The sequence below is a fragment of the Hemicordylus capensis genome, chromosome 1, assembly GCF_027244095.1.
Source record: "Hemicordylus capensis ecotype Gifberg chromosome 1, rHemCap1.1.pri, whole genome shotgun sequence".
NCBI classification, from domain to species: Eukaryota; Metazoa; Chordata; class Lepidosauria; order Squamata; family Cordylidae; genus Hemicordylus; species Hemicordylus capensis.
The window spans coordinates 457,711,131-457,735,376 of record NC_069657.1 but is presented as its reverse complement, the minus strand read 5'-3'; the positions used below and the strand labels follow the sequence as shown (position 1 = coordinate 457,735,376).

Below are 24,246 nucleotides of genomic sequence, written 5' to 3'. Positions count from 1 at the left end.
GGAAGTCACATGCAACAAAAGCCTGACAAAGAGTTGGGCCAGCACGCAAACCTGGGCTGCCTCCAGCATTTCTGAAGAAGGTCACTCACAGCCAATGGCCCAGCTCCTCTTGTAGGAGCGGCCTGGTAGCCGAGAGCATCCCTGGGGGCAGAGCCCACTGACAAAGGGCCAGCCCTCCTGGGCGGGGCAGGAAGTGAGGGCGAGGAGCCACACACGCGGCCTCCGTTGGCGCCCGCCTGGCTCGTGAGGATAAGCCCCCACTGCGCTCAAGGGGAATTCCCTGGTGGCAGGCTGCGCACCCAGGCTGTAGGTGCCTGGTGGAGTCCCTGCCGCATCCTTTGCCTCAGGCCTGCTTCCTTCAACGGCTAAGCATCTTCCTGCCTTGGCCCTTGAGCCGCTCTGCAGCTCTCGGCGGGAAATGGCATCTGCTCAGTAGCCGGCCTATCAACGGCTACTAGTCGGAGGGCTATAGGCCACCAGCCTCCAAGGCAGGATGCCTCTGAGTAGCAGTTGCAGGGGAGCCACCGCAGCAGGAGGGAGGGCAGGCACATCCCTCTTGCCTTTGGGCTTCTCGGAGGCACCTGGAGGGCCACTGTGTGAAACGGGATGCTGGAAGAGATGGGCCTCCCTGGGGGGCCTGATCCAGCAGGGCTCTTCTTATGTCCCCACCTGATCTGAAAGTTGGGACCCTGAAACTGGCCACCACGTCAAGGCCTTGGCCGAGTCAAGGCTAGAAACCTGAGCTCCTGTCAACCAGCACCCTGATTCCGGCCACCTCATGCTGGAGCTTCTCGGCGCCTGAGCATTCACCATCTCATATGCAGCTGGGAGTCCGGTGAGAACGCTACTAGCCGAGGCAGAGGGGAGGGCCTCTTTCCCGGTTCTCCTGGGGCTGTCCTGCTTGAACCTGCTCCCCACTCCCAATCAAGGGGTACAGCAGAGGGAGAAGGGAACGGAAAGGGGTCTGGGTCTGCCTCTCTGCTTCGGAGACAAGAGGGCAGGCGGGCAGGCAGCCACCTGCTTGGATGAGCAGGCCTGGCTCCCCCCAGCCTTCTGTCTGAAGAGACCAACGCTGTTCATGAGGGGAGATGCTTCCCACGATTCGAAGGCTGGGCACCTCAGCACTCCCCAACACAGGGAGGCTCCCTCCAGAAGCGAAAGTGGGCGTCTGGTCAGACTGTAAGAGCAGAGGGGGTGGAGTGGGGGAGGGCTTCAGCACCCGTCTCTGCAGGGGCAGAGCTTCCAAGGGTGCCCACCACAGCGCCCCCACCTGCTGTAACAGGGCTCCCCCGAGAAGCCCCCCGTGTGCTTGAGAAGAGAGACTCCATGTTCCAGAGGAGCTCCTGCCTGATCCCTGCTCTCCGGGTGGGCTCTTCTGCATTCCCATCACCTTGAAGCCTCACCTTCAGCTTTTGCTCTCCAGTGGGCCTCCTTGTCCCCAGAGCTGTGGCCAAGCTCTGTTGGCAGCCGCAGGACCTTTCGAGACCCCAAGTGGCTCAGGCTGCGGGTGGAGCCCTCTTGCAGTGAGGCTGCGGCTATCTCAGCAGGAAGGCTGAGTGTATTCTGCTGGGCACTGATCCTGCTGACCATTCTAATGTACTGTTTTTCTTGCAGTTGTATCTTCAGCATTATACAGGAGAGCCTCGATATTCAGCTGCAGCTGCAGATATGGAAACTGCAAATATTGGGTAACTGGATCCTACGGGATCATGGGCATTAGGTTCCCAGTCGGCTGAAAACTGGCCGAATTTCACGGGGTGGGAGGAGCTTCTTACCGTGCTCTGCTGCTTCCCCTGAGTCATGCTGTGCCCCCAAATTGAGCAAAAATCGGCAGCCCCCACCTTAAAATAATTTCTTAACACAAAGTTGGGAGCAATTTTGTGGCTCTGTAGAAGAAAATGGCATCCAGAAATGAGCTCCATGGTCATTTCCGGCCACCTCCGACATGCGGATCTGTGAGGTTGGCATGGGTCCCCCCACCCCCGTATGCCAAAGTCGGGTGTCTTCCCGCGCTCATCACGGAGTATCTGCAGATATGGAATCTACAGATAACAGGGTCCACCTGTGTAATGGTTTCATTTATAGCAGTTTTGAGCCTTGAGCACAAACTGGAATTATTATTTTTTAAAAGGATAAAGAGAACGAGTCACCTCCAGAACAGATGACCAAGGCAGACCTAAGAGGACATCACCACTATAATCCCAGACCCATGGCCAATCCACTCCGGGCCCCTGCAAGACCAAAGGGCTCCTGGTCCTTCTGTTTTGAGAGAAGGGCAGAGATGTGAGCTGCCCAGGACCATCTGCGAGGCTGAGCCTCTGCTGCCAGGATCCTCTCTGCGGAGCCCCTCGCACACCTCACACACTGCACACGCGCGCACACACACACACACACACACACACCCCTCCAAGAAATGGGGCAGTACGCGCCCTAGAGAAGGGTTACCCAAGAGGAGTGCTCCTTCATCTGATGCTGGTTGCTGTGAGGGCCATTGGCATGGCCGCGCCAAAAGCAGTTCTGGCAGAGCTGGTAGTTGTGGCACTGCTGGCATCGGTAGCGGAAGCCCATCATGCTCTCACACCGGCAGTAAGAGCACTCCACAGGATGGAAGACTGCAAGGGAGGGACAAGGAGAAAGGAGGAGGAGGAGGAGGAATCAGAAGCCTTTCCGGACACACAGACAGCTCCCTCCGGAACAAGCCACCCTCCTCGGCCAAATTGACCCCCAAGAGAAGTCAGGCTTCTTGGACTCTTCACACACCCAACAGGATTCATTCCTAGAAGACATTTAACCCAAAGAGCTTCCCTGAAAGGCTGCCAATGGCCACCGACCTTCCTGTCCGCCATCACTGAGCCCTTTCCTCCAGGACCAAGGTTTCCAGCTTTGGGGCCCCAGAAGTTGTGGGCTACAAGTCAAAGGAACATAGTGAACTGCCTTCTACTGAGTCAGAGACCATTGGTCTATCTAGCTCAGTATTGTCTTCACAGACTGGCAGTATCTTCTCCAAGACTGCAGGCAAGAATCACTCTCAGCCCTCTCTTGCAGATGCTGCCAGGGAGGGGAACTTGGAACCTTCTGCCCTTCCCAGAGCGGCTCCATCCCCTGAGAGGAAGATCTTACGGAGCTCTCACTTCTAGTCTCCCATTCATATGCAACCAGGGGGACACTGCTTAGCTCAGGGGACAAGTCAGGCTTGCGACCACAAGACCGGCTCTCTTCTCAGAGGCTGCAGGCAGGAGTCTCTCCCAGCCCTACCTGGAGATGCTGCCAGGGAGCGAATGTGGGACCTTCTGCAGGCAAGCAGGCCCTCTCCATAGGGTGGGCCTCTTAAAGTGCCCACACAGGTAGTTTCCCATTCAAATGCAAACCAGGGCAGGCCCTGATTAGCAAAGGGGAGGGACTATTCCTGCTTGCTACCAGAAGACCAGGTCTCCTCCTCCTGAAGGCCAATGTGGCTGGGGGGGGGTCACTGTTCCCTCTAAGGCATGCACATGTCTTTTGCTGTCCGCTCAGTTAATTTTAGATTCCGCTCAGATTGAAGCAGGAAGGCCCTCACTCTGAATGCATGTGAGCACACGCTGCCGGGATCCTGCCGCCCAGAACAAAACTCATTCCGCGCACAGATGAAAAAAGGAGAGAGAACACTGCCGGGGGTGATGGGAGTTGGAGTCCCACAACGTCTGGGGACCCAAGGCTGGGAGCTCTGCTCATGGGTCTCTCTCCTTCCCAACTGGTCGTCTCTCTCACAGTCAGCCCCCAGCACTCCATCCCACTCAGAGGAGACCTGGAAACAGAGCCGGGCTGCGGCGGCAGTGAGAGGGGCTGGCCAATGTGGGAGGCAGCAGGGAGGGAGGAGGCAGCTCAAGGCTGACCTCCCTCTATGGGTGGGTGGGGGGCGGGATGAAGTGTTTCACTTGGGGACCACTTTCTTGCCTTTGCTCTAAAATGCAGCACCACGTTTTGGCCAAGTAAGATCTTCAAACTTGTGCACAGAGATAAAAGAACAGAGGAACAGAGGAAGCTGCCATATACCGAGTCAGACCCTTGGTCCATCTAGCTCAGTATTGTCTTCACAGACTGGCAGCGGCTTCTCCAAGGTTGCAGGCAGGAGTCTCTCCCAGCCCTCTCTTGGCGATGATGCTGCCAGGGAGGGAACTTGGAACCTTTTGCTCTTCCCAGAGCGGCTCCATCCCTTAAGGGGAACATCTTCCAGTGGTCCCACTTCTAGTCTCCCATCCATATGCAACCAGGGCAGACCCTGCTTAGCAAAGGGGACAAGACATGCTGGCTCCCACAAGATTACTCCTTCGCTGGCCAAGGAAAAACTCAAGGAGGCAGACTATCAAGGAACATTTTAACACAGGAACAAAAAAACAGCAGCAGCAGCAGCAGCAGCACACACACACACACACACACCCGCCCCAGAGAAACAGAACTGCTTTGCTCAAACCTGCCATCTCATGGCATGCGGGAAGTGGCAGGGGAGTGGGGATCCCTTGAACTCAGGCTCCTAACCGCTACTCCACACCCACCCACCCCAACTTAGAATTGGGAAACTAAGGCTGAAATGGTGATCTGCCCACAACTATGGCTGGACTTCAACCGAGGCCCATGGCAGGCTCACAGATTCTATGTCTGCTGGGTGTGGGGCAGAGAAAGCCCCCTGCGGCTGTGGAAGGAGCATCTCTATGAACGGGGCCCTTCGGGCGGGGAGGCCCCCTTGCCTCTCCAGCTCTTGCTGAACTATCGTTCCCATCTTCCCCAGCTGCAATCAACTGCAGCTGGGGGTGTTGGGAGTCGAAGTTCTGAAACAGCTGGAGAGCCAAGGGGGCCCCTCCCTGCCTGAAGGCGCCTGGCACGCAAGAACAGCTCCATACAGAACACGGAGAGGCTCAGCAACACGCTCTGTGGCAGCACAAGGAAGATCATTGTTCAGACAGAGCCCTTTTCAGGACAGGGGGCCACTTTCTCATATCTTCTCCTCCGCAAACCAATTTAAGATTCTTTTTTAAAGGCTAAAAGCAGTATATAAACAAGTTATAAGGTCCACCAGTGCTCACCATGATAAACACGACAGGATGCAGAGGGTCTGTGGGAACATAAACTGGAGAAGCTCAGTAGATGTGTGCAGAACTGGTTCAGATTGAACCTGGTTCCAGCTCAAACTGGAACAGCCCCTCCAAAAGGGGGGCTGGTCTGTGTTCAAACCGAACCAGGCCTGGTTCAGATTGAGCCGGTTCGGCCATGCTTGTAAAGGAGAATCCAGTGAGGGGGAGCACCGGTGGGGCCAAGAGGGGCTGCTACTGCCTCTGGAGAGCCGCAGCTGCCACCACAGCTGGTACATAGGAAACTGCCCTATACTGAGTCAGACCATTGGCCTATCTAGCTCAGTGTTGTCTTCACAAACTGGCAGCGGCTTCTCCAAGGTGGCAGGCAGGAATCTCTCTCAGCCCTCTCTTGGAGATGCTGCCAGGGAGGGAACTGGGAACCTTCTGCTCTTCCCAGAGCGGCTTCATCCCCCAAGAAGGGGAATCTCTTGCAGTGCTCACACATCATCAAGTCTCCCATTCAGATGCAACCAGGGCAGACCCTGCTTAGCTATGGGGACAAGTCATGCTTGCTACCACAAGACCAGCCCTCCTCTCCTCAACCAGCTCTCCTCTCCTCCCCTCTTGCCCGCCCCACCCCCTGTCTCTCAAACCCCTTTTTAGGCAGGGAATTCCTCTTTGCTTGCAAAGGAGTCCCAGATTCCCCTTTACAAGCAAGGCACTTGAACAGGGTCGACAGCATGAATCGAACTGCTGGCTCGTTCCAACGAACCGTTTTGCAGACCAACAGTTTGGTTCAAATTTGGTTCCAATTCAAACCGAACCGCCGCTCCGTGAGCACCCCTAGTTCTCGGTCAGCTGAGGCTTGTGGCACAGACCTGCTGCATGTTTGGAGATGTGGGTCAATCCTTCACAAAACCCACATTCACCCCTGCAGCCAGTCAGGTTGCAACATATAATGCAATGCACAAGTCCTTTGACAGAAGGAGTGCGGGCAAAGAGACCCAGACTGACACGCACACGATGCATCTTACCGTTTTCCACATGGGCAAGTCTGTGCATGAGAGGCAGCCACACAAGGCACTGAGGAGGCGGATCAGCCATTAGTGTATCCAAGAACATGTTTAGCATGACCTTCTTCTGCAAAGCAAAGTCAGACATCAGCGGGAGAAGAGCCAGCACCGTTCTCTTTAGGAAACCGTAGCAGCTCATCCTAAGGAGCTGGAGGGCCCATGAAGGCAACTCCAGTTGCTTCTCTCTCCCCCACCTTGGGAATTTTGTACCACCTTGGACAACACAACACGCAAGTCTTTACAACACCTCCTCTGCACCCTCCAAAATTAAACTCACCTGCTGTGGGAAACAAGTCCGCACCGAGTTTTCCGTGTACCCAAAGGAAGGCCCTTCAAAGACAGCGGTCGGGAGTTTCAGAACCTCTCTCAGAAACTGGTCAAACTTTGAAAATACCATCAGTCCATTGGAATCTGACATTTGAGAGAAGATATCTAAAGAAAACCAGTCAAACGCGAGCTTTGGATTAATTGCAGTTCAAACATTACCTATTTATTTATTTATTTGATTTCTAAACCGCCCTTCCAAAAATGGCTCAGGGCGGTTTACACAGAGAAATAATAAATAAATAAGATGGCTCCCTGTCCCCAAAGGGCTCACAATCTAAAAAGAAACACAAGATAGACACCAGCCACAGTCACTGGAGGTATGTTGTGCTGGGGGTGGAGAGGGCCAGTTACTCTCCCCCTGCTCAATAAAGAGAATCACCACGTTAAAAGGTGCCTCTTTGCCCAGTTAGCAGGGGTAGTTAGCCGGGGTTATTTACATACATTTCTATACCGCCCCATACAAAAAAGTCCTTGGGCTGTTCTCAATAAAAAAAACCCATTAGAATATTGACACCATTAAAACCATTTTTAAAATTACAAATAAACTAAAAGCCTTGTGGTACAAAGACCACCACTTAACATTTCTTTTAAGCTGTGTATAAATCAGTGCCTGAAGTGAAGCGGGATGCCCCCCCCCACCTTTTCGGATGGACCCCAAGCCATCCCCCAACTTCTTTCCAAGGGATGTTTACTGAATTCAGTCCAGTTTGAAACAAAGCACCACGACAAAGAGAGCCTGTCTCAAGATGCTTAAAAATGCAGGAGAATGTTTTTTGCAGATGCCCACTGTGTCTTGGCCCAGGAGGCAGCCTCCTCCTCCTCCTCTCCACGCACTTAGGAACACAGGAAGCTGCCATAGACTGAGTCAGACCATAGGTCCATCTAGCTCAGTATTGTCTTCACAGACTGGCAGCGGCTTCTCCCAGGTTGCAGGCAGGAGTCTCTCTCAGCCCTATCTCGTTGGAGATGCTGCCAGGGAAGGAACTTGGAGCCTAGTTGATCTTCCCAGAGCAGCTCCATCCCGGGAGGGGAAGATCTCAAAGTGCTGCTCACACTTCTAGTCTCCCATTCATATGCAACCAGGGTGGACCCTGCTTAGCTAAGGGGACAAGTCATGCTACCTACCACAAGACCAGCTCTCCTCTCCTCTCCTCGCGCTTAAAGCCTTGCAAGAGTTCTCTGGTAAGCAGACTCTTCATCAGCCTGAAGCCAGCTGCCAAGGTGGCCTTCAGCTCAGCCTCAACCTGTCTCCCTCTGCCGCCCATGGCAGCCACTATCAGCTCCCCTCCCGGCTGCCCGTGCCAAAGATTCTTCCTACACTCTCTCTACAATGCTGGGGCAAGGCACAAAATCCCAGTGGAAAAAAGAAGCAGGTAGCTGGGGAAAGCGCAATGAACAGCCAGGATTCTCCCCCCCCCTCCCCAGCCGGGTGCAGGCAGGGGCAGGACACAAACCATTTCTCTCTCTCACATACAACACGAGAACACTAGAACCAACTCGTTTGGCGGCTCCTCGGTGACAGGCCTTCTCCGTCATCCAGGGGCCATCCAATGAAACTGAAGATCGGGAAATTTAGGACTGACATAAGGAAGCACTTTCCCCACACAGTGCATCATTAACCTGTGGAATTCTCTGCCACGGGATGTGGTGCTGGCCACTAGCTAGGGTGGCTTTAAAAGTGGCTTAGACAGATTCATGGAGGTCAAGTCTGTCAGTGGCTACTAGTCTTGATGGCTATAGGCCACCTCCAGGCTCAGAGGCAAGATGCCGCTAAATGCCAGTGGCAGGGGAGCAACAGCAGGAGAGAGGGCCTGCCCTCGCCTCTTGCCTGTGGGCTCCACAGAGGCTGGACTAGAAGGGCCTCCTTGGGCCTGATCCAGCCGGGCTGCTCTGATGTTCTTATGATCTCAGCTGTGACTTGAAATCTCTTGCTCTGTACTGGGCCCAGAAGGACCAAAGCAAACAGCAGCCCTGCTCAGGATATTCTGCTACGATTCCCGGGGGCAGGAGCCATGCCTTCTGCACGGCTTGGTGCTGGTCCCTGGTTTTAAGTAGAACAGCTCCCAGGGCTTGTTCTCCAGAGAGCTAGAAGCAAGTCCCTGCTCCAGTGCCGCAGCCCAAGATTCCTGCTGGCTGTCAGGATGCTGGCTGAAGGCAGGAGACGTCTAGGCTGCCCCAAGGCTGCTCATAACTGGGGGGCTGGGAAACCCTCCTCCCCTCCCAGTGGAACTTTCTAGGAGGGCTCCTGCCTGGAAGCAGGGGGTGAATTGGGGAAGTGGGGAGTCCTGGCCCAAGTCTTTAGAGGGCCATCTTGGGCCCGGCTACACTGGGAACATGTGTGCCCTCCCCACCACCGGCACTTCTCCCCCAGCCTCCTCCATGGGGCAAGGAGGAGAGGCATCCCCCCTGCACTGCTCTCCAGGGTGTTTTCCCACCCACCCTTACAGAAGCCCTCTCTGAGGAAGGGGCGGACAGGCTGGGAAGAAGCCCTGGCCGGATTGTGCCACTTCTGGAGCAGGGGTCGCGAGGGCTCGTCTGCAAGCTGCATCGTGACGCAGAGAGGGAGAGACGGACCTCCCACCCACTGCTGCCGTTAAGCACCCGAGGAGGACAAGGCTCCGCTGAATGGAGGCGAAGGCGTCCTTTTCGGGGAGGGCAGAGGCAGCGTCCGAGCAGAATCTGGAAACTTCACAGCACCTCTTCTGTGGCGAATGTGTTTGCCCCCACTTCAGTCAGTGGGGGGAAGGAAGGAAGGAAGGAAGGAAGGAAGGGTGGGTGGGTGTCTCAGAGGCACCTTTCCTTCCTGCACACTGCAGCTGGGAAGAAGTAGCTGCCAGCTGCCTCTTCTCAACTGGGGGCGGCTTGCACCGGAGATGTGGAAGGCAGACGACTCCAGGGCTGGCAAAGGGCCCCGGGGGTGGCTGGCCGGGCAAGCAGCAGGGAGCCATGGGAAGGGACCAGGGTGCCTCTGGAGAGCCACCAGGGGCCGCCTGAGGGGGGCTGGAGACACTTCAAAGGAGACCTCAGGAGAAGCAAATGCAGCAACCTTCTCCTTCCTGCCCGAATGAGCGCATGTGCTTTGCCCAGCCTTCTTGGGACAAACTGAAGGCCTAGCTGCTGAAAACAAACACTTTGGTTTCTGCCAAGAGAATATGGTTGGATTGGCTGGCTCCCTCCCCACCCTGTCTAGCTTGGCGGGGAGGCGGGGCTTCTTCCACTCATTTCCGCTCGTAGACAATACAAGGTTGCCCACTGGGGTGAGAGAGCTCCAAGCAGGTGTGCCTCTCGAAAGTGGACAGGAGCAGAAACAGAGAGCGGGCTCCTCCACAAGGACTTTTGCCTGTTTCTAAGAGCGAGAGCGTTGAGAAATTTGGGGGAAACTTTGGGAAATTTTGTTGAGAAGCAGTATACAAGTATTCTGAGTGGGAACCCGCACAGGGCATCCTCCTTCACCCGAGGAATGGCCCTCTACAGGGGAAGAGTGCCGGCGATGGCCTGGCCTTTGCAGTGGACGGGTGGCTCCCGTGATCCGCAGGAGTAGGTGAATGTAGCGTTGTTCCTGCCAACAGCAAGGCCACAGCAAAGAAGGCAGAAGATGGTCCTTTCAATGCCAAGTCCAATACCAAGACGAGGAATATCTATACACCGCTTTTCAACAGAAGTTCCCAAAGTGGTTTACATAGATATAGATATAGATATAGATATAGATATAGATATAGATATAGATATAGATATAGATAGATAAATAAAGTGGCTCCCTGTAAATCAGACCTGCTCAACTTTGGCCCATGAGCTGTTTTTGGACTACAACTCCCATAATCCCCAGCCACAGTGGCCAATTGCCAGGGATTATAGGAATTGTAGGCCAACATCTGCAGGAGGGCCGAAGTTGAGCAGCCCTGCTGTAAGTAAATAAATAAATAAATAAATAAATAAAAGAGCTCACCATCTGAGGGGCAAAAAACACACACATCAGCAACAGCCCCTGGAGGGATGCTGTGCTGCTGGGGTGGGAGAGGGCCAGTTGCTCCCCCCCCCGGCTCAATCAAGAGAACCGCCACTTGAAAAAGGTGCCCCTCTGCTCAGTTAACAGTCATCTGTGCTGATTAAGTGAAACAAAGGTTTTCCACACCCAGCATGGCATTTCCTTCAAATACTTACATCTTAATTTGTCCAGAATTTTCCCACCACACATAGTTGCCAACATGGCTTTTATGGAAAATACAGTCAACTTCCCATGACCCTCGCTGGAAAACAAAGAGCACTAATGTTAGCATATCAAGTTACTGCTGGAGAATGAGAAGCATCTATTCAAGCAGGAGTGACAAAGAGAGCAGCATTCAGCAACTCTCCAAGTGGGCAGCTGGTACGGCCCCCCTGCCACCCAGCTGACCCCAAGGAAAGCTGTTTTGTTTGGATCAAGAGTAAAAGCACTCCGCACCTTCACTAGCTGGCCCCAGTCGCTGGGACTGTCCACCTCTCTCTGAAAAGCCAAACTCTGCATCCAAGGGGGGTTCTTCGGAGGCAGAAGCAAAGCCTGGATAGGACTTGGGTAACCTCCTTTAGCCCGGCTAGTCCCACAGGCACCTTCAAAAGGTATCGCCCACCACAGTGAGGAGCCAGACCTTAACCCCAAAAAGATAGTACTTGCAAGCAGTGTTCCCTCTAACAGGGATTCCCAGATGTTGCTGACTACAACTCCCAGGATCCCCAGTGGCAATGACGGAAGTACTTTTTCACACAGTGCATAATTAACCTATGAAATTCTTCGCCATGGGATATGGTGATGGCCACCAGCTTGGATGGCTTTAAAGGGGGCTTAGACAAATTCATGGAGGACAGGGCTATCAATGGCTACTAGTCTAGTGGCTGTGGGCCACCTCCAGCCTCAGAGGCAGGATGCCTCTCAATACTAATTGCAGGGGAACCACAGCAGGAGAGAGGGCAGGCACATACCTCCTGCCTGTGGGCTCCCCAGAGGCATCTGGTGGGCACTGTGTGAAACAGGGTGCTGGACTAGTTAGGCTTTGGGCCTGATCCAGCAGGGCTGCTCTTATGTTCTTAAGAGTAAAATGCCTCACCTGTCATATGCTGCTATCATGAAGTTGAGGAGAAGGCTTATGGATTGCTCCACACTGATCTGGTGAGTCGATGGAAGGCGTTTATTCAGCTGGTAGTAGATGGACGAAATGATGGTTTCTAGTCGAGACACGTTGATCTCTGTGTTGTGATCCAATGTGTTAAGGCCGTTGTCTCGGAAGGCTTCAATCATATTCCAGATATCCACAAGGTGAACTGAAAGGGAAGGGACGTCTTTTATTGAAATTTGATTTTTATTAATTTTTAACAATAATCATAACATCCATAATAAACACAATTGGACTTCCTGCGCACCTCTTTTCATGAAATAAAAACTATAAATTTTACCTTATTATAATATTAATTTAAAAAACACACATTTAAAGCTTAAAGAAAAAAGAAAAAACCATTAGTCTACCCAACCTGCATTTCAAACTTCAAATCCAGCTGCAAGATCCACATTAGGAAAATAATTCTTTAAGTACAACAAAAAAGGTTTCCAATCTTCCCTGAAACGTTCTAAGCTTTGATCTTTTATCAGTGTTGTAAGTTCTGCCATCTCTGCATATTCCAAAGTTTTTATCAGCCAATCTTCTTTTGAAGGCAATTCATTAGTCTTCCATTTCTGTGCATATGTTATTCTAGCCGCCGTAGAAGCATACAGGAAAAAAGTTAAGTTATTTGTAGAAATTTCTCCTTATGTTATTCCTAGCAGGAAGGATTCTGGCTTCTTAGGAAATGTCACTTTAAATATTTTCTTTAATTCATTATATATTATGTCCCAATAGGCCTTAGCCTTCCCACAAGTCCACCACATGTGAAAAAAAGTACCTTCAGAATCCCCACACTTCCAACATTTGTTTGAAACATTTTTATACATTAATGCCAGTTTTTTTGGTGTCAAATACCATCTGTACATCATTTTATAATAATTTTCCTTCAAAGTATAACAAGCAGTGAATTTTAAATCATTCTTCCATAACTTTTCCCAGGCTGCCATTTCTATATTATGACCAACATCTTGAGCCCACTTTATCATAGTTGTTTTAACCAATTCCTCTCTTGTCTCCTCTAAAAGTAACAATTTATACATTTTAGAAATTAATTTTTCATCATCTTGACATAGTTCCTTCTCAAAATTCGAAATCTGATCCTCAAATCCAACTTTAAGGTCTTTCTTATAAATCTCATTTAACTGATAGTACTGAAACCAATCTCTTACCACATTTTGTATTTCATTTAAAGTTTTTAACTTACAATCCTTTCCATGAAAATGCAACAGATCTCTATAAATACCCCCAGACACCTGCATATTTACTTCTTTACGTGATAAAGCTTCAATCGGAGATATCCATAACGGAGTTTTTAGATCTAACCAATTTTTATATTTTAACCATACCCTAAGGGAAGGGATGTCTTACTGCTGAACAAGGCACCGATTGCTTCCATTCCAACTAGTGGGTGAGGTTTGTTTTAAGCATTCATCTTATGAAATGCAGTAATATCTTCAGAAGGAGCCTTCTACACAGGAACAGTGTTTGTATCTGTGGGTGTATATATACTGTCAAAACATACACACAGGTACACACAGGGGTTAGCCATCCATAGCTCCACGCGTGTAGCTCCTTGACCAGCAGCTCAAGACTCCACACTTCTCTGAGCATTTTGGACTCAGCAGGACTCATGAGGCTCCGTTTGTTTATTTGATTTATATACCGCCCTTCCAAAAATGCCCCAGGACAGTTTACAACAAAACAAAAATAATTAAAATCAATTAACAATTAAAACCAAAACTGAATTAAACAATTGAAATCATTTAAACATTAAACTCATTTAAAACCAACATTAAAAATGTAAAACCATAAATCTAGTTAAAAGCCTGGGTGAATAAATGTGTCTTCAGTGCCTTTTTAAAAGATGCCAGAGATGGAGAGGCTCTTATTTCAACAGGGAGCACATTCCAAAGTCCAGGGGCTGCAACGGAGAAGGCCTGTCACCGAGTAGCCGTCAAATGAGTTGGCAGGAACTGCAGACGAACCTCTCCAGATGATCTTAACAGGTGGTGGGGCTCATGGTGAAGAAAACACTCTCTAAAATACCCAGGGCCTAAGCTGTTTAGGGCTTTATAGGTAATAACCAGCACCTTATAATAGCCAGTTTCTGGATTACATACAAAGGTAGCCCCAAATAGAGCTCATTGCAATAATCCAGTCTGGAGATTACCAGCATATGTACCACTGTTCGGAGGTCGTTCATCTCAAGAAACAGATGGAGCTGGTGTATCAGCTGAAGCTGATAAAAAGCACCTCTGGCCACCGCCTCAACCTGGGACATCAGGGGGAGGTTTGGATCCAGACACACCCCCAGACTGCGTACCTGCTCCTTCCGGTGGAGCATGACCCCATCCAGAACTGGCAGATCAAAATCATCTCCTGAATTCTGACCCCTCACAATAAGTACCTCCGTCTTATCTGGATTCAGCCTCAGTTTCTTATCCCTCATCCAGCCCATTACTGCCTACAGGCAGTTTACATGACCAGGATTTGTAGCTGGCTGCAGATTTATGCTTATCTGCTTCAATTTTTTTGATGTTTGTTGTAAACTGCCCAGAGATGTGAGCTTGGGGCATATTTAGTGTACAAATATACTATATAGGTAAGTAAATAAATCAATATCTGCATGCCACTCAGAAGCTAGGGGAGGTGGGTGGGGCACTCTACAGCTGATGGGCCAAGCCACTAATGGGCAAGGAAAGAGAACACACCCGGAGGGCAGGGGGAGAACAGCTCAGGCATACAGAAGGGACATGGCAACACAGCACTTCATGGCAACATGTGGAAGAGGCATTTTCTAGCAGCTGTTTTTTAAAATATGAATGACCAAAGACCCATGTGGAAGAACACAGCAATCTTCCAGGTCTTCTCAACCAGGGACACATTCCCTCAACACAGATGGGGATTACATGTGTGCGCCTCCTCACACTAGCTTTCCACATTCCCCTGGTTTCTTCCCTTTGCCATGTTATCACACCCCACACACACACTTCTCCCTGTGACTTTTTAAAACCAGAAACACAAACGTGTTCTGTGCCACGTTTTTAAAACCAGAAACACAAACGTGTTCTGTGCCACGTTTTTAAAACCAGAAACACAAACGTGTTCTGTGCCACGTTTTTAAAACCAGAAACACAAATGTGTTCTGTGCCACAGAACACGTTTGTTCTCTTCCCTCTAAGTCACACTTGCCTCTCTTTTGCCACCACGGTATGCCTTTTCTTATGTGCCACTGCACACTTCCTGTTTCACAGTAGCCTACATTTCATTCACAATTTTGACATTGTTCCACGGGGAATTGGGGCCTCTGCATTGGCCTCCAAGACAGAAGCCGGGGATCAGTTGGAGGTTGCTTAGGGAATGGTTGCGGAGCTACAGAGATGGAGAGAGCCAGTGGCAGAGATGGGGGAGTCACTCTGGCCACAGCTGACACATGATCTGCCAGGGCAGGCTGTGCAGCAGACACTGGTGGGGCTAGTATATTAGCCAACAGCAGGACACACCCCAGTAGCTTTGACTAATGGGATCCCCAAGGAAGGCAAGAAAACATGGCGGAAGGAAGCCACCAACAAGGTGAAATGGAAGGCAGTCATCTAGATAGTAGTGGTACAAATACAGCGAATATTTATGTATTGCTTTTCAACCAAAGTTCCCAAGGTGGTTTAATAGATATAAATAAACAGATAAAATGGCTCCTTGTCCCCAAAGGGCTTACTATCTAAAAAAGAAACATGAGACACCAGCAACAGCCACTGGAGTGATGTTGTGCTGGGGCTGGAGAGGGCCAGTTGCTCTCCCGCTGCTCAGTAAGGAGAACCAGCACTTTTAGCAGGGGACACAGGGTAACTATGTGAATGGTGATGCTGGTCTCAGTCCCAGGCCCAACTTCTTAGTGGGATGCATGTCAGCTACTGGAAGTCAAGAGAGATAGGCTTCGTCTGTTTCTGTTTCCAGTTTGGTGGGGGCATGGTGGTAAAGCTTTGCCAATTTGTTGCTCTTTGTGGGGACAAAAAGAAGAGGCCTGCCGGGCCTCTCTGCAGAAAGCCTGACAGGAGTACCAACGTCCATGTCAGCAGTTGAGCAGTACTATGGGGAAGTTGTGGGTGGTGTGCAGGAATGGTGCTCCCTCATCCCTGTGCTTTCATGGGAGAGGCCACAAAGAGGACTGAGGCAGAGAGGCAGGAGCAGCCAAAGCCAGGCCCAAATGAAGAGAACAGAAAGGAACGCAAGGAGACAATAAGGGAGGCGAAAAGAGAGTTTGAGAGACATTTAGCTAAAAGCATCAAAGGGAATAACAAAAACTTCTCTGAATACATCAGAAGCAGGAATCCTGCCAGGGAGGCAGTTAGACCATTAGATGATGAATGAGTGAAAGGGATTATTGAGGATACAAAGATTGCCTAGAAGCTAAATGAGCTCTTTGCATCTGTCTCCACAGCAGAGGATACAGAGCATATACGTGTTCCTGAACCGGGCTTTTCGGGGACGGAGGCTAAAGAACTGAGTCAGAGAGAGGTGACAGGAATTGATGTTCTAAACTGTCTGGAAAAACGGAAAACTATCAAATTGCCAAGGTCAGACGGCATCCATCCAAGAGTCCTTAAAGAACTCAAATGTGAAATTGCCAACCTCCTTGCAAAAATATAACACGTAGCTCTACAATCATGCTCTGTACCAGAGGACTGGAAGGTAGCCCATGTACTGTAACACCAATTTTCAAAAAAGGATCTGGGGGGGATCTGGGAAATTACAGACCAGTTAGCTTAATGGCTGCTCTGGGCAAATTGACGGAAAGCATTCTCAAGGATAAAATTGTCAAGCACATAGAAGAGCAGGCCCTGCTGGGGAAGAACCAGCATGGCTTCTGCAAAAGTAAATCTTGTCTCACCAACCTTTTGGAGTTCTTTGAGAGTGTCAACAGGTGTGTGAATAAAGATGATCCAGTTGATGAAGTATACCTGGACTTCCAAAAAGCTTCTGACAAAAATCCTCATCAAAGACTCTTTAAAAAATCTTAGCAGTCATGGGATAAGGGGACAAGTCCATGTGTGGATTGGTAACTAATTGAAGGACAGGAAAGAGAGGGTAGGAATAAATGGACAGTTCTCTAAATGAAAGAACGTAAGAAGTGGGATCCCCCAGGGATCAGTACTGGGACCAGTGTTCTGGTTCATAAATGAACTAGAAACTGGGGTAAGCAGTGAGGTGGCCAAATTTGCAGACGATACCTAACTATTTAGGGTAGTGAAATCCAAAACAGATTGTGACCTAAAAGAGACTGCAAGATGGCAAATGTGTTTCAATGTTAGCAAGTGTAAAGTGATGCATATTGGGTCAAAAAAACCCAATTTCACATATATCCCACGGTGACGGGGTCTGAGCTGTCAATGACCGACAAGGACAGGGATCTGGGGATGGTGGTGGACAGCTGGTTGAAAGTGTCAACTCACGTGTGGCAGCTGTGAAAACGGCCAATTCCATGCTTGGAATCATTAGGAAGAGAATTGAAAATAAAACTGCTAATATTAGAATGCGCTTATACAAAACTATGGTAGAGGCACACCTGGAGTACTGTGTACAATTCTGGTCACCTCATCTCAAAAAGGACATTGTAGAACTGGAGAAGGTGCAGAAGAGGGCAACCAAGATGATCAGGGGCCTAGAGCACCTTCCTTATGAGTCAAGGCTACGACACCTGGGGCTCTTTAGTTTAGAAAAAAGATGAGTATGATAGAAGAGATATGATAGAAGTCTATAAAATCATGCATGGTGTGGAGAAAGTGGATAGAGAGAAATTCTTCTCCATCTCACTTAACACTAGAACCAGCAGTCATCTCATGAAATCGATTGCTGGGAAATTTAGGACCAGCAAACAGAAGTATTTTTTCACACAACGTATAATCTGCTTGTGGAATTCTCTGCCACAAGATGTGGTGACAGCCAACAACCTGGAAGGCTTTAAGAGGGGCTTTGATAACTTCATGGAGGAGAGGGCTATCAAGGGCTACAAGTCGGAGGGCTACAGGCCACCTCCAGCCTCAAAGGCAGGATGCCTCTGAGTACCAGTGGCAGGGAAGTAACAGCAGGAGAGAGGGCATGCCCTCAGCTCTTGCCTGTAGGCTTTCCAGCGGCATCTGGTGTGCCAGTATGTGAAACAGGATGTTGGGCCTGATCCCTGGACCCAGTTCTTGTGTTCTTCGAGTGGTTTGGCATTAGCCGAGGAGAAGTCAGAGGCCGGAAGTGCTTCCTCCCCTCGGGCCACGCAAAGTGAAGGTGCAACTGTGTGTTGCCTCCTCTCTGGACTCCTCCCCAGGGCAGAGGGGGCAGTGATCGCAGCTGTCCGTAGGTGCGAGTCCACAAGCCTTGCCGTTGTGGGATGTGGCCCCCAATGCCAGAAGCCTGCAGCTGTAGCGTGAGAATGGCAGAAATAAAAACCGCCCAACAGCAAAGCAGAAAGACAGAGAAGGGGGAAGGAAAGGCGAGGCGGCAGTGAGGCCAAGCTTGCCAAGTCAGAAGAGGAGAACAATTTTCCAGATGCGATCGCTCTGGCAGTGGAAGAACTGAGGAAGGGGGAGCAGGTCGCACCCAGTTCAACCCACACTGTTGGGGCTGAGCTCTAGGAAGTCTCATAAGAACATAAGAACAGCCCTGCTGGATCAGGCCCAGGGAGGCCCATCTAGTCCAGCCTCCTGTTTCGCACAGTGGCCCACCAGATGCCTCTGAGAATCCGTCAGGCAAGAAGTGGGGGCAGGCCTTCTCTCCTGCTGTTACTCACCCGCAACTGGTACCCAGAGGCACCCCGCCCCCGAGGCTGGAGGTGGCCTACAGCCCTCCGACTAGTAGCCCTCAATAGACCTCTCCTCCGTGAAGCTATCCCTCAAGATGGGATCTGCATCTTTGCAGAGCACCAAGTGTGAATGCACAGAGATCGGAAGAAGAACTGGCTGTCTCTAGCTTAGAAGAGAGCGCTTCATTTGGCTGACGCTCCTGCCCAGCCGCTCCTCCCACAAGAGAAGGCAAGCTATCTCTCAGAGGAGCAGGGGGGCAGTTCAGACCCAATGCTCAGCCCAGGGTTTGGGGCTCGGACCTGAGCACAAGGCTTGTCTGGGAGCTCCGCTGTGCCTCAGGCCTGAGAGGAGAGGGAGAGCTGCCGCTGCCACTCCGCAAACCAGCTGCATTTCCCCCTTCCAGACCAACCCAGAACTTCCGTCTGTTTGTTAATCACAGCTACAACAAGCCATGGTTTGCTAGGCCGACACGTTCCAACTCGCGTTAGTTGAGCCCCAATTCACTGAGCCCCCAAGTAAGGGGGAGCTGCGGCTGCTTTCCAATGTGACCCTCCTCCTTTCGCAGGCACAGGAGAGGAGGAGAGAGGAAAGGAGAGCACGAGAGCCTGCAGCTCCCTTCGGCCGATCCGTGCTCAGCCACCGTTTAATATCGTGCCCCAAGGAGGGAAGCGCCTTCTTCCGTTGACCCCGGCTGCTTGGCTCAGGCACCTGGTCATTTGACTACTGGATAATTAGCCAGAGATGCTGGATCAGGAGAGCCGAGGAGGGGGCCAACCATCCCATGAAAGGAGCTACAACACACTCCACCCCCTTAAAATAACCCGCAATCTAAACTCAAGGCTTGGAGTCGTGTTCAGACCTGGTTAGAATAAGCCAGGATCTGCTGGTTCAGACATCCCAACCCACCTGGCCGGTCTCCAAGCACAGCGTGAAGGGGCACCTGGCTGCAGCTTTCCTGAGAAGGGGGGCAGGGAGCACGGACTCCCAGGGCTCCGGGACACGGCACGCAACCAAGGCTTAAGCTTGGCTTTCCCGAGGTCTGAACCAGCCCAGTTTTACAGTGAATGGGATCATTTGCATTCCAGGTGAGTTTATGGGGGAGTGGGGGGGGGGTTATAAAATGCACATATCAAAATGAAATTGGTCACAGACAACTAACATTTTACTTACGATTACATCTTTTCTGCACAAATCTCAGTTTGCAGGCAGTCCGATATGTGGACAATCTGATGACATCAAAATTCTGAGCCCCTGTTAAGTTAGAAGAGAGGTGGCTTAACCAGGCATTCCCGATTTATGGAGGAAGAAGCCCTTCAGCTGTGTTGCAGCTGCATCTTACGGCCTCGTTCTCACTGGCGGGGGCGGGGGCGGGCAAACCTGCGTGTGGACGGCACCACTTCTGTCACACGAGCCCACCTCCCCCCCCAATCCGCATCTCCCATCCTGGGGGCCCAAAAGCCCCTTGCTAGGCTAGAGACCTTCTCCCCCTTCTCTGGGGCAGCATTTCTCTCCAGTCATGTTTAGACTGCTTGGTAATCATGACCCTCACCTGCAGTCCAAAGTGGTGCAGCCTAGACACAGACTTGCGACCTCCGTGAGAACTGGGTCTCGATTTTCCTCTGCTTGGCAGGGTCAGAAGCTTTAACTTTCACTTCTGGCTTCCAGTTGCCAAGAAAACAGCACCACTGTTTTCCAGCCATTTGGGCCCAGCTGTTTTGGTCTACTCCACTTTATTCTGAGGAGCACCGTTTTCCACAGGAGCCAGCAGGATCCTCCTGGGCAGGCCAGCCAGTGGTTTCAGACATACTGGAGGAGGGAGACTCTCCTTGCAGCATCGCCATCCAAGCTAGAGAGGGCTGCTCCCCAACTCCCCAACACCAACGTTTACGCAGGGCCGATTGTTCAGCTTCAATTCACAACCCAACCTAGACGCTGATTCCTCACCGCCTGCCATCTTCTGCAGGGGATGATCTGTTCCAAGTCTGGCTGCGTTTGTGCTGGCATTTTAGAAGCCACACCCCAATTCCACAGCTGGGGCAAGGTGGTTGCAAAGACTTGTGGGGCACCAGGTGATATTAGGGCTTCTCCAGCAGCAGCAGCAGCAGCATCTGTCATAGTGCGTGACTGGGACAGGGGAGCAAGGTCCCCTCTAACAGGAATTCACAGATGTTGTTGACTACAACGCCCAGCATTCTCAGCTGCAATGATCTTTAGCTGGGGATTATGAGAGCTGTAGTCATCAACATCTAGGAATCTCTGTTACAAGGAGCAATGCAGGGGAGACTTGGAGGACGCAAAGCGGCTCCATGGAACCCTGCCCTTTGGGGCCCCAGAGGGCACTCCACCCCATCACCCCTCTCCAAGCAGACCTGCCTCTTTTCCATCACTCCTCACCCCCTGTTCCTTGCTACCCCTGGCCAAACCAGCAATCTAGCCCCATCTGGCATGTTTCTAAATATCTGGAGGAGGAACAATGGCCAGGGTTGGATCAGCAGCTGCAGGGGGCAACCTCCACAAGAGCAGCACAGGGCGGCCATGTCTGCCCCAGGCTTGCAAAAGGCTTCCTTTGGGACCCCAGCGGGAAGGGCACACCGCAGAAGACGTGGAAGTGGTCTGAACACAGAAGGCACGCACCAACTCCGGGGGAGGCCGCCCCAGTCCCAGCCTCCTGAGAGAAGCAGGCGTTGGCAAGATGCCGCAAGAAGGCTGCAGCCCATTGGGGAGTGAAGGGGGTCCTACTTACGCATTTCCATGAAGAGCTGCCTCTTCTCTGCCGCCGTCCGCCTCCTCTTGCCACTCTCCTCAATCATCCTAGAGACACAAGTCAGGGCTTCAGCGAGAGGCTCTCCTCACACCCCGTCAACCTCACGGACCCAGGCACTTCGCCATGAGCCTGGCCTAGCCCGCCACACCAAAGGCAGCCCACAGAGGCCAGGAGGCAAAGTGGACTCTGACCGAAGCAGGAGGGGGAGAACCCGTGCAGGCCGAGCAGGGAGTCGATGGCAGCATGGAAGACGCGCCCACCGCTTCATCTTTGGATCTCGCTCCAGGTACAGGTGTTGCAAGCGGGGGGGGGGGCAGGGAAAGAGGCAGTTGTCCTGCACAAGAGGCAACTGGGAATGAGACAACGGCTGCAAAACCCTCTAGGCAGGAAGCAGGTGGCCCTCAACCACTCCTGCCTGCGGGTAGCTCTCAAGGCTGGCTCCTCGCCAGTGGGGTGGACTCAACAGTCCCCATCCCCCTGTGACTCTGGCTAGGCGAGCGCTCCATGCGACTCACACAAGGAAGTTGCTGCTGCTGCAAAAGGTGCGGCAGGACCTTGAGGAGCAGCACCACCACCACCACCACCACGGCATTAGGGGGGCACCCAAGGGAGGGGACCATTCTACAAGATGGAGTCCAGTGGGGTAGTCCCTGTCCACATGACAGGAGCAGTCTTAAGAAACCGCATAACTATGAACATGAGGCGTGCCCATGTTGAGAAAGTACTCCAGGAGAAGACAAGGATCAGGATTCGCAGACCCACAGATAACGGCTACCCTTTGTTTGCTGTCCAAATTCCACATCAATCCCATGGAGGTAGCCTCAGGGTCCAGTTTGCCCCATTTGCTTGCTTGAGAACGACCAAACAAGCAGAAGGCCGATGTGCCACACCAAGGCCAGCTCCCCAGGCCAATACTACAGGACCTCCTTTAACAGGTTTCGCTCTTCTTGGAGCTCATCAGCTGTAGGTAACGGCCTATTGGCGGTAGGGTTCCAAAGGCAACATGGCGGCCAGCTGCGAGGGAGACAGCAGGGCACCATTTCTGCCTCGAAACCCTAAACTGTTATGCGTGCCACGGCCACTATAAGAGGAGAAAGGTTACTTTTTGATGCTCATGTTCTGAAACTGCCCAACATTTCACGTGCAGAGGCTACTGATGCCTTTGATTTCTCTTTTAACCAGTGGACTTGGAATCTGTGGTTCTGTCAACAGGGTACCCAACGGCATTATAATGAAGAGTAATTTCCATGAAGATGTCAAGACAGAGGCTTAAGTGCCATGCCAATCATCTGAACCCAGGCTGCAAGGAAGCTTCCTCGCCAGGTGCAGCTGGAACAAGCTGTCCAGTTACATTCCTCAGTGGCTTGTTTCAGGGAAACAGAAGCCGCAGTGGCAAACTTTGGCTCACTCAAGCGGGGGGGGGGGGGCACCAGAACTGCCACCTATGGGGTGTTCAGAAGCTTCACCTGGTGCAGGAAGGGGCTGCCTTGGCCTCCTCCTCACCAGGCTGGGCTAACAGCAGTCCATGAGGCTGGCGTTGCAATGCTCTTCAGCTTCCCACCATCGCCTGGGCCCAGTTCAAGGCAAGTCCCTCTTTGACCTGCCAAGCCTAGTGAACTCCAACCCCTCCCTTACAGGGAGATGTGAAGGCCCAGGAAGAGAGAAACCGCTGCAAAACGGGGAGCATCCTCATCCTAGACACAGACAGACACACACACAGCCCAACTTATCCAATGGAAACAACGGAAGTTTCAGGGAAGTTTAAGCCTCTCTCTTTTTAGAACGAGTGAAGTGCTTTTCCAGGCAAGGCTTTACAAACTGTTGTAGCACAGAGCTTGAGAAGTTGCAGACACCAGGCAGCCAGCGGGCCTAGAAACTGAACTGTGGCAGAGGTAGAGTGATTTCAGAAAATCTTTATTTGTCCCAGCTGCCCTGCTTCTGCGCTAAGTACTTTACTTGTAAAGGAGAGAGCAGTCCATGGAACAGGGATAGCAAACAGGACGTGGGAGTTTGGCGGGAGTTTGGCGGGAAGTGTGTGGGGGAGCCTGGAACAAGCCCCTGTGATCACAAGGAGTCTGGTGGAGAAGAGAAGGTAAGTACAAATCCCTCCCTCATATTCTTGGGAAAGGCTGTTTGGACAGTTAAATAGCTGAGCATTACAGCTGAGACCAATCTTTCTAATACACTATCTAAAAAACAGTTAATAATAAACAGATAATAAACTACTTCTAATACACTATCTCTAAATACTGTAAACAGCCAACAAAACCAGTATGAAGATAGAAGGCCAGCAAGGGAGGGGGCACTTCCCAGTGTATTGCACAGAGTGCCACATGTATGACTATTTGCCCCATGGGCAGAAGTCATGGGTGTGTGCTCGGTGCAAGCAGCTCCTGGCTCTCAGGGAACAAGTTTGTTCCCTCAAGACCAAGGTGGCAGATCTGGAGAAGCTCGGAGAGGCATGTGGACGAGACCTTCAGGGACGTGGTAGAGGCATCCCACTCCAGGGCTGATAGCTCCTCCGCTGTCAGGGAGAATGAGGGTCTCGGGCAAGGAGGACATCGGTCTGAGGAAGAAGGAAATGCTCCTTTAGAAGGGACCCCTTCCATGGATGATGAGCCCATATCCTCTCGCACAGTGAATATTCCTCTGGGGGGTGGGGGCCTCCTTGTAGTGGGCAATTTGATCATTAGAGATATAGAGAGAGGGGTGTGTGACCCACGTATGACTTGCCTGCCTGGTGCAAAGGTTGCAGACATCACGCAGCGTCTAGATAGGCTGTTAGGCAGCACTGGGGATGAGACAGCTGTTGTGGTGCATGTCAGCACCAACGATGTGGGGAAATGTAGTCAGGAGGTCTTGGAAGCCAAATTTAGGCTGATAGGTAGTGTATTGAAGTCCAAGACCCCCAAGGTAGCATTCTCAGAAATGCTACCTGTTCCACGCGCAAGTACAGTGAGATAGGCAGAGCAGAGGGGTTTCAATGCGTGGATGAGACGTTGGTGCCGGGAGGAGAGGTTTAGATTTGTTAGGAAATGGGACACATTTTAGGGTAAGCAAGGCCTGTACAAAAGGGACGGGCTGCACTTGAACCAAGATGGAACCAGACTGCTG

The 24,246-nt window shown here is 51.5% G+C and overlaps 1 protein-coding gene across 8 annotated transcripts in view; it reads right to left on the bottom strand.

The window, feature by feature from the left end:
- Positions 1 to 24,246, bottom strand: part of DTNB (dystrobrevin beta) — a 134,358-nt gene that overhangs the window by 93,708 nt on the left and 16,404 nt on the right. For 7 of the 8 annotated variants that reach the window (XR_008307256.1, XR_008307255.1, XM_053250483.1 and 4 more), the window contains exons 2-8: positions 21,112 to 21,179; positions 19,539 to 19,619; positions 11,530 to 11,743; positions 10,610 to 10,695; positions 6,399 to 6,553; positions 6,083 to 6,188; positions 2,446 to 2,612 (exon numbers count right to left, since the gene is read on the bottom strand). Coding sequence is in view for 6 of the 8 variants with exons in the window: in XM_053250483.1 (XP_053106458.1) it covers positions 2,446 to 2,612; positions 6,083 to 6,188; positions 6,399 to 6,553; positions 10,610 to 10,695; positions 11,530 to 11,743; positions 19,539 to 19,619; positions 21,112 to 21,178 (876 nt within the window). In the remaining 2 variants the exon portion in view is untranslated. Of the gene's footprint in view, positions 1 to 2,445; positions 2,613 to 6,082; positions 6,189 to 6,398; positions 6,554 to 10,609; positions 10,696 to 10,889; positions 11,006 to 11,529; positions 11,744 to 19,538; positions 19,620 to 21,111; positions 21,180 to 24,246 lie in introns of those variants that run through there. The other variant, XM_053250526.1, reaches the window with a different exon arrangement.